The 10317-nt window shown below is 46.5% G+C and overlaps 1 protein-coding gene across 1 annotated transcript; it reads left to right on the top strand.

The window, feature by feature from the left end:
* Positions 1 to 1290: 1290 nt before the first annotated feature.
* Positions 1291 to 2437, top strand: LOC104988004 (olfactory receptor 52W1). Its single transcript, XM_010839144.1, has one exon. It carries the CDS (start codon positions 1475 to 1477, stop codon positions 2435 to 2437), a length of 963 nt encoding a protein of 320 aa, XP_010837446.1. The 5' UTR covers positions 1291 to 1474.
* The last annotated feature ends 7880 nt before the right edge of the window (positions 2438 to 10317 follow it).

Here is a 10317-nt window from a genome sequence, read left to right as displayed (position 1 = left end):
ATTGAGGCTAATAAGAAACACTGCCTGTAACTCTTTCAGTCTAGTGGAGGAAAGAGAGACAATTACAATAGAGGGGAACTGATGCTATTAAAGAAGAAAGCAAGGTCTTTTCTCTCCAGACATCAATGAGTCAGCAAAGACCTCCCAGAGAAAGTTTCCTCTAACCCAGATCTTTCAATGCCAAAAGTCAGTCTCTTTGATCATTGTCCCCATCTCTGCCTCTTTACACTACTTCCTGAGTTACCCAGGCTACCAGACGCAGTACAAGGAAGAGTTAATATGGCCCAGGTGGGAGGGGTAAGGGCCCTGAGGGAAGCAGGTAGAACAGCCACATAAAGGGCCCCACAGGCAGCAGTCAAGGTGAAGAGAAGCTGCAAACCCATGGTGCTTAGGAGCTTTCCTCAGTCAAGTCTTCTGGGGCTTTTTTCCTCCTTCATTTATCCATCCAACCTTCACTAAGTTTCTGCTGTGGGCTAGGTTCTGGGAGAAACTGGTTCTACTCACCCTGCCTCCTCCAACACCAGAGATATTTCTTCCTCCTCTGGCTGCTAGTCTGTGTTGAGTGCCATTTCCTGCCCCTCTGTCAACTGCTCTGCCCTTGGCACCCCAGGAATGAGACTCAATTCTGGAATGTGACCCCCCTTCTGGAATGTGAAGAAGGAAAGGAGACAGAGAAGTTCCTTTCTTTACTGCCATCTCTCTTTCTCTGTTGCTTCCCACGTCAAACCTCCGTTGCTTGCGCAGCGTCAATTCTCCAGCCCGTGTTCAAGTTCATTACTTCAGCATGGAGTGAAGAATAACAGAAGAACCCCAAACCCCAAAAGCCCACCAGGTTTTCTCCCATCGTATCAGCCTCCCTACTTTGCTCCAAGCCCCTTCTGCCTCCTCCTCCTGTTTCTCCCTTTCTCTCTCTTTTCCTTTCTTCTTAGAGGGCTGGTGCCCAGAATGTTAAAGCTGGGCAACACATAAGATCATTGTGCCTACCCCTGCTGTAGAGCTGAGGAAGCTGGGCCCAGGAGTTCTGCCTAAGATAGTCAGGAACAGGACCAGCCTGAGGCCTGATCGCCACCCAGCACTGGCTTTCTCTCCATCTACAGAGACTGAGACTGACTCTACTTGGACTCTGAGGAAGAAAAAGTCATCTCAGCTGATGAGCCCCAACTGGAAGGCTCCAGCTATTCTAGCACTGCAGCAGTGACACCCCCACTTCATTTCCACTGTCCCCCTTTGCTCCCCCAACACTCATGGACTTTCAGGCAAAAGGATTTCACCCTAGCTAGGGTTGTGACCCTGATTATCCAAGGTTATATCTATATAACCCCAATCAAAGGTTATACCACTGCCTCCCAGCCCTGCATGACTCCTACACATATGGATGGATCTGTGCCACACTGACACCCCCAAAATCTCTCCCTTTGTCCTTCACCCATCATGAGTCATGCTTCCATGAGCCCAAAAGCTCTGACCCCACAGAATGACAGAAGCTCCACAGCCCAACTCTACTTTCTCATGCCCAACCTTCTTCATACTGACTGGCATCCCAGGGCTAGGGGGTGTGCAGGCCTGGCTGACACTGGTCTTTGGGCCCATGTATCTGCTTTCCCTGCTGGGCAATGGAGCACTGCTGGCAGTGGTGCAGACAGACTCCACACTGCATCAGCCCATGTTTCTGCTCCTGGCCACCCTGGCAGCCACAGATCTGAGCTTAGCCACATCTATAGCTCCAGGGCTGCTGGCTGTGCTATGGCTCGGGCCTCGGCCTGTGCCACACGCTGCCTGCCTGGTCCAGATGTTCTTTGTTCACGCACTGACGGCTGTGGAATCCGGTGTACTGTTGGCCATGGCCTGTGACCGTGCTGTGGCAGTAGGGCGTCCATTGCACTACCCCATCCTAGTCACCAAAGCCCGTGTGGGGTATGCAGCCCTGGCACTGGCACTAAAAGCTGTGGCTATTGTTGTGCCTTTCCCTCTGCTGGTTGCACGATTTGAGCACTTCCAAGCCCAGACCATAGACCATGCCTACTGTGCACACATGGCAGTGGTGGAGCTGGTGGTGGGTAACACACAAGCCAACAATTTGTATGGGCTGGTGCTTTCGTTGGCTGTGTCAGGTATAGATATTCTAGGCATCACAGGCTCCTATGGGCTCATCGCCCACGCTGTGCTGCAGCTGCCTACCCGGGAAGCCCGTGCCAAGGCCTTTGGTACATGTAGTTCCCACATCTGTGTCATTCTAGCCTTCTATGTGCCTGGTCTCTTCTCCTACCTCACACACCGCTTTGGTCGTCACACCGTCCCCAAGCCTGTGCACATCCTTCTCTCTAACATCTACTTGCTGCTGCCACCTGCCCTTAACCCTCTCATCTATGGGGCCCGCACGAAGCAGATTAGGGACCGGCTCCTAGAAATCTTCACATTCAAGAAAAGCCAGTTCTAATGAACAACGAAAACAAGGGAGCCTGAGGGTGGGAGAGGGGGGACATTCAGAGGAGTCTGTGGTCTGGAGGTGTGGTGTCATCTTTGTCCCATGATCTGTGTATGACTGTGACAACCACTCAACAGATATTTGCTGTGAAGTCTCGGTGTACCAGTGGCATCTGTAGACTGGTCTAGCCATGCATCCTGCTTGGGAGGAGACAGGAGATGGGCAACCATGTTGCCATGCAGAGGAGATAAGAAAAGGTGCCAGGGAATAATCCTGGGATCACAATACACGATTTAACTTCAAACCACCCTCCTCCTTCTCCCCCAACTCTGCTCCATCATTTTAACCTAAGTCTGCCCACGTTCCTACACCAAAGCTTCTCTACAGATCCTGGACCCAGGGGTCTGGAAAGAGGGACACGGCCTCTGAAAGTCCTTGGGCACCTATCTGGGATTATAGCCTTCCCTCTATGCCTGGAGCCTGATTCTGTTTTCAGCCTATCCTTCGGGAAGGAGTTAAGCAGGCTTATTCCCAACTTTCTAGTAATTGGGATAAGGTGCCCTGGATTCCCAAATTTTTCCAAGACCCTGATCCTGAAGACATTCTCAGTTCAGAGAACCTTCTGGGTCTCTATATGTAAACCATTATTCTCCCTACCCTCACTGCTCTGCCAAAGTCTCAGATATTGACGACTAGAACTTCTGTCCCTGGGCCTATAGCTTCAGGGGTCAGGGGTTCAACTGAAAGAAACTTTGATAGCCCAGAAAATCATTGTAACCACTTCACCTGTTTGCCAGAGATCATTATCTTCTCTTACCAACATGCCCTTTTGTGCATCCTCAAACAAGAATATAGAATTCTCAAATAAAATTCTCATCAGCACCTCCATTTGTCCTGGCCAGCATCATGGGAAGCACACGATGTTGGTGCAATATGATGAAATAGGAATATTTCACACTGCTGTGGCTGCCAGAGAACAGAGATATTAAATAGGAAGTGTCGTGGTGTTGCCTAACATGGGATTCACTTTCTGTTAAAAAAAACTCCCAACTGCAAGGACCTTACACAGAAAGAAAGATCTTTCAAGCTGGCATTAAGTCTGGGTGCGTGGTCAGTCATGTGTTCAATCATGTCCAACTCTGCGACCCCAGAAACTCTAGCCCATCAGGCTCTTCTGTCCATGGGCTTTCCCAGGCAAGAATACTGGAGTGGGTTACCATTTCCTCCTCCAGGGGATCTTCCCTACCCATCTCCTGCACTGCAGGAGGATTCTTTACTGCTGAGCCACCAGGGAAGCCTGGCGTTAAGTCTAGAATGAGTATATTCTCACATAAAAGGTAGGGAGACACTGTCACGCAGTCAGAGAAAGCTGCAGGCTGCACAGCCAGACCTAAGCTCTCCGGGAAAATGATCATAACAGTGGGTACTGGAGTTAATCACAAAGACCTGAACTGGGAGCAGTCAGACCACTCGGCACAGGCAGCTGGACCGAGCACCATGGGATGCCACATGGGAGGCTGCGGATCTGAAGAAAAGCAAGTGATGCCATCTCCAGGTCCTCATCAACAAATAACTACAGAGACAGCCCAGAAGCTGTGTGATTTTCAGAGTGCTGTCACACTGAAGCCAAGTGGACAAGGAACAAATCCAGTTTTTCTCAGCCCAAGTGTGGACTCAGTCTTTCCCAAGGCTAAACTTTTTCATGAAGTTCTGAGGTAAAGAACCATCCAGGCAGTGATTTTGCAGATAACTTTGATAAAATTCTAACCCTAATAATGGGTCATCAGTCTTTTACATCTTTCTCTTAGTGAAACCTCCTCAAAAAATCTATATTGACAAAATAATTAGAGATGTGAACAAACATGTATGCAGTAAGATATTTATTACAACATTATTATAAAGAAATATAAAGATATGTGTGACAGTCCTGTGTCACTCACTCACACACACACACACACACACGCACGCGCACACACACACCTTCCCCCTCTGGTACATGAAAAGGGAAATCATATGCAGCCAATGTTCAAAAGCAATGAATCCTGTTCCCCACCCACCACAGGAAGCCTCTCTTCTAAGGCACCTTCACTCTGTGGTTGTGCACAACTCCCAAGGCAGCTGAGTCCAAAGCCGTACATTGTCCACTGTAAGTCAAAAAGTCCACCCCCTTGGACATTTGTATTTTGTTTTGGATTGAGATTGCATACATACCTACCATGTGGTGTGTTTAGAAGGCTTTTCTGGCACACTTACTCCTCCACAACAACCTGAGAACAATTATAAGCCCATAATCCCTTATCTATAATTCCAAAATAAAAAAATCTCTGAAGAAACAATAGTTTGTTCATAACTTTGACCCAAAATCTGACCTGACCCGTCACGATCCTATTTATAATATCTATTTATCTCACTTAGTGTGAATATTCATATATTTAGCTACAGAAACATTGATAGATTTGAATACAGTAGGGCACTGCCCTGAATCTCACTGGGGTATTACTTTATGTATCATAAAGGCACTATATTCCCTTTCTAAAATCTGAATCATCCTGAATCCCAAAACACACCCATCCCAAAAGATTTCAAATAAGGGATTAGGGACCTGTAGGATTATCCCTGTAGCCCAAGAGAAGTGAAGAGATCTGTTAGGACTCTTTGTCACTCTAAAGTCTTTGCTCCCAACACCATTCTATACTACCCTAGAAGTTCTTGCAGAAAGCAGCACTGTTCTCTGGATAACAGACCCCACCTGTTTGTTCCCCTCATGCTCTCCACTCTGGTCACTCCTTAAATACGCTGACGAGCTGTGCCCCTTTCGCAAGGGAGACCACAGAAGGTTCTATAGTGGTGGCAAAACCCATGAACAGGATATGGCCCAAACAGCCCAGTCCTTGGGCTCATCAACTCCACCCAGAACTCAGCTGTCATCTCTTTTCCTTCAACAATTTTCAGTCTCAGATTCTATGTGCCAAAAGGAAAGACAGATTTACTTAGGGTAGGGCAATAAGGGTTAGGGAGTCTGGAGAATCATGGTAATAAGACAGCAAGAGAGAGAAGACAGAGGCGTAGGATTCTGGCCAAGGAGTTGAACTGTACCCAATTTCACCTCTGAGCCCCTGCTATGAACAAAAATCTGAAAAGAGAGCCTCATCTGATTTCACCAACAGTACATCATCCCTGCACCTGCTTCATCCACCTGCTTCTCAATCTGGATCACCCCTCAGGAGACAGATGTGTATTACTCCCTGCCCCTGTCTCCCAGCAGCTCTCACTGTCTCTGTCCCTCTGCCTCTGTCTCCTTGCACTTATGGCCAGCCTTCCCCCAAGCATCTTGTCCTTGTCTGCTCTCTACCTCTGTCCTCCTCACTCAGAATTCCTTTCTAAGAGAAAACAGGTGCCAACTATACTTTATGAGGTGACCTCTCCTCATCAACCATAATTAAAAATGTGCCAGAGGGGCATCAGAAGGAAGAGACTTGGTTTCTCATAACAAGAACCTTGGGATTTCTGGTTTGGTCTACTGCACCTCTTCTCTCATCCTACCCATTTCCTTTTCTCTACACCACACTGTACTTCCACCTGCACAAAGCTCTCCCAACACACTCAGGTGAGCAGAAGGAATATGTTGATCTCTCCCTTCACCAAAAAAGAACTACTGGTTAATGGTTAAAGCTGGAGTCAGGCAGGCATGAATTTGAATCTCAGATCCTCCAATAACTCACTGTATGCCTTGCACTAAATTTATTTAACCTCTCTGAGCCTGTTAATTCACCCATAAAATGGAAATGACACTATCTACTTCAAGGATTACTAAAAGGATTCACTAAGATAATTCATTTGAAGTGTTTGGAATAGTCTCTAACACAATTTTAACAAATATTTGACTATTAATTCTTCTCCTGGACCATGGCGCATGCTCAGTCAAACCTTTGCTCAAAGACCTGATATCCTAGCTCTGTCTAGGAAGCTAGACCGACCCTCTCCTGTGGCCAGTCACTGCTCCTCTAGGAAACTTTTCCTGGCAACACTCCCACCATGGTAGGACCCTTCCTAGTGCTTCATACTTATATCACCTCAGCCAGCTCAGACAATGGCCAACTTCATGGGGTAACCCTGCATGCTGGGGAAGGACAGGGGAGGATGCACCCCACATGCCAGGGGTCTCCGCAGGCACACAGGAGTGGAGTGGGAAAGTAGCTACTAGAAAGACTCTCTAGAGTGGTTCTTCTCCAGGGAAAAAACCACTCTTCTTCAGCAAAACAACAGGTTGAGATTTTGTGGCAGAGACACAAGTGAAAACCAAAGATTAGGGCCATAAAGAGCATCCACCAGATACAAAGCAGCCTAGGAAAGGGAACAGAGGATGAAGAAAATTCTTCTTAAATTCACCTGGGAAATTCTGGCTTCCTGAAAATTCTCTCCAGTTACTAAGGCAACACTATCCTAATTCAATTCTTATCCTCCACACTGTCACTGCTCAGCTTGGCACCCTCCTACACACATCTGGTTTTTATTGCAATTGTAACCCACTCATTAATAAAGGGTTTCAACCTAGGCTGCACATTAGAATTGCCTGAGAGCTTTAAGAATTCCTGATGCCCAGGCATATTCCTGACCAATTAAGTCAAAATCCTTGGGCATAGGATCCAGGTACTAATAATTTTTAAAGCTTTCAGTTAGTTCCAAAGTACAGCCAAGGTTCAGAGCCACTGCTTTGTTCTCAGTTTAAGTCCTGATCTGTGCTTCTCCCATGTCTTTCAAGACCCCAATCCAACCTCACAAAGAAGTCACTTGCAACTGACAACAGAGCATTGCAAATTGCTTCACGGAGGAAAGGCTTGATCCTGTTTCCTTAAAGAATTCAGACCAAGAACTACACACACATATAAACACATCCTAATGGATACCTGAATCTTCCTCCCCCACTAAAGCAGGAGAATGAACGGGTTGACTAAAAAGTATGCACTCAGGCTGTGGGTACAGTGGGGTTATGAAAGTGATTGCCCTCTCCCCACCCAAGGCCCCAACACCCAGCAGGACCTCTATGACCTCATGCTGCAGTAGGTCAGAGTCTGGCACCTGGGGCCTCACCTCCCTGGGCAGCTTGGGGTTCCTGCAGCAGCCACTGCCCAGCCTAACCCCTCCCACACCCCATCATGTTGGTTGGTACCCCCCACCTGCTGACACTGGATGAAGCTGATGCCACCTGGACTCTCATCAAAGATAAGGTAGGAAAAGAGGGCAAAAGAGGAAATAACACAGTGTAACCTACATAGGTCTCAGCAGCTTGTAAGTAAGAAGAGGTTGGAAGGGTGAAGACAATAATAACTAATATTTACTCAATGCTGTCTCCTGTGAGAGGCGCTGCACTAAGTGCACTAAGTGTCCAATTTGATTACAATTGCAAATATAGGTACAAAAGCTTCCTTGAAAAACAATGGATGGAGAGCTATGAGAGTAGGAAGTGCTATGTTGGGGATAGACTTAGAAGGTCAGGAAGGCTTCCTGGAGTGAGTAACATTCTAGCTCTACAAGTAGTTATTCACATGGAGGGAAGAGGAATACCTGGCACATAAAGAGTGAGTACGCTACGCTACGCTAAGTCACTTCAGTCGTGTCCGACTCTGTGTGACCCCATAGACGGCAGCCTACCAGGTTCCCCCGTCCCTGGGATTCTCCAGGCAAGAACACTGGAGTGGGTTGCCATTTCCTTCTCCAATGCATGAAAGTGAAAAGTGAGAGTGAAGTCGCTCAGTCGTGTCCGACTCTTAGCGACCCCATGGACTGTAGCCTACCAGGCTCCTCCGTCCATGGGATTTTCCAGGCAAGAGTACTGGAGTGGAGTGCCACTGCCTTCTCCAAGAGTGAGTAAGAAACACCTAAATGGAGGGGAAGGGGGCAGGAGTGAGTGAACAGTGTACTAACTAAAGGTAGACTATGTGCAAAAGCCAAGAAAGGGAAAATAAAAATGTGTATTAGTGAACTGCAAATAGTCCTCTGGAATAGAGTTCAAAGAAGTAGTGATGAAAATGAGGAAGAAGAGGTACAGGGGCTAATGGTGAAAGGCCTTTTACATTTTCTAAAGAACCTGAACTTTACCTTCGACCTCTTCACAGATATTCCCTCCAGTTTAACTTCCACAGAATGATAAACTTGGGTTTTGAACCAAAAAATACAGATTTTCAGGAGCAGGCAGATTTCAGCTCTATCTGAGTTGTCGGTGTCCAAAAAACCACACCAAATTTAGATGGCCACTAATTTCTGAGATTAGAGAGTTTAGGGATCAATTCTGGTCATGTTATCTGAATTAAAGTGAATTTGAAGCATTTGCAGAAGGCAACTCACCAAGTTTAAAACAATCATCTTGAAGTGTCCAGTAAACTCAAAGCAGCCTTAATGGCACGTAACTCCCATTTGAAATGGAGTACTTGCTCACCACAGAGGTCAGCTTCCCAGGCAGAACGAGAAGAGCCAAGGTCCTCCCAAGAATGAGAGCAACTAGTCTCAGCAATGGGAAAGGATGGTCCTGATCAATTGGGGTGAAGTAAATGAGCTCTTTAACTATCAGAAAGCTACACCTCCTCTGAAAATCAGAAAAACTCCCTGTCCTATTTAAATGGAAAATTGTCAGGAAAGTCAGGGTAGAGACATACAGGATAAATCACTGGTGATATGTGACAAGTTCAAGGAGTAGGACACATTTGAGTGACCTGGTCTCCTCTCCAGAACTGCTGAGTTAGTGGGCACTCATAGGACATCTCACTAAACAGGATGTGGCTCAAGGGCTCCCTATTCAGAACTCAAACCACCAAGGTACCTCCAGGAAGATAATCTTCCACCATCACTTTCATGGGCTGCCCCTGGAGAGGCTAACTTTGCAGGCCTCTAAGTCCTCAGAACTTCCACCCAGAAGTGCAGTGGAAGCAGGCAGTGGTCTCAAATGATGACTCTGCCAAGAACACACTCACCCTAGCACAGAGCTGAGCACTTTAGGATAACACTGGGGCCCTCAGGGTAAGAATAAGGGCCTAATAAATTTTCATGGCAAAAACCAAGCACAAAAAGGCCAAGACAAGAAGGACCAAACCAAGAGGAACTGTGATCCATAAAAGCCTACAGGAACTAGTATTACCAACATGAGGCCTCAAATCCACACAAGAACTATCCTTCAGCTCAGGCAGAAGGTGTATACTAAGGGATTATAGACATAGTATAAGCATGAACTTCCAAACCTATTTGTGTATCCACTCTTGGTTAATAACAGCACACATTTAACCAATCACCTAAGAATAACCGTTGAAGATGCCTTTCCCTCACCCCTTAAGTGACCAAGTCCTACTAATTCTATAACCTAAGTATCTTCCCCCAGGGTTTTACTTCAGGGCCTTACCATGTCTTGCCTGGAATTTTACAATGCTCTTAACTGACTTTTCTCTATTTTATGCCTTCTTAGACAAAATTAACTTTCTAAAATGCCTACTTGAATCGTGCCCCTCCTAACCAGAGCCCTTCAAGTGGCTTCCCACTGTCCTCCGGATAAAATTCCCATCAGTTAGCACATAAGGCCTTGAATAATTAAGCTCCTGTATCCTTGTCCCTCTCCATACACTTAATATGAAATTATATGTTCCTGATTATGCCCCTCTTAGTTTGTAAGTTCAAGTTTTTTCACTGGCCGTTCCCTCTGCGTGGACTGACCATTCTGTTAGCTTACTAATTCCCTCAAAGCTAAAGTATTATCACCTAGAAACTATCTTTGGTCCTCTTCAATCAAAGACAAAGGCTGTTAAATCATCTGCTCTGCAGTTTGCTCTCTGAGCTGTTTTAGGACAAGGACAAAGTCTCTTGCATCTAGCAGAGTCTGGCACACAGCAGACATTCAGGTTTTGCTA

This window comes from Bison bison, unplaced genomic scaffold (genome assembly GCF_000754665.1).
Source record: "Bison bison bison isolate TAMUID 2011002044 unplaced genomic scaffold, Bison_UMD1.0 scf7180017864112, whole genome shotgun sequence".
Classification (NCBI taxonomy): domain Eukaryota; kingdom Metazoa; phylum Chordata; class Mammalia; order Artiodactyla; family Bovidae; genus Bison; species Bison bison.
The sequence above is the reverse complement of the archived record's forward strand: the minus strand, read 5'-3'. Positions and strand labels throughout refer to the sequence as shown.

Bases quoted from the DNA above. Each gene is read 5' to 3' on its own strand.
- LOC104988004 (XM_010839144.1), top strand. From the start codon at position 1,475: ATGACAGAAGCTCCACAGCCCAACTCTACTTTCTCATGCCCAACCTTC.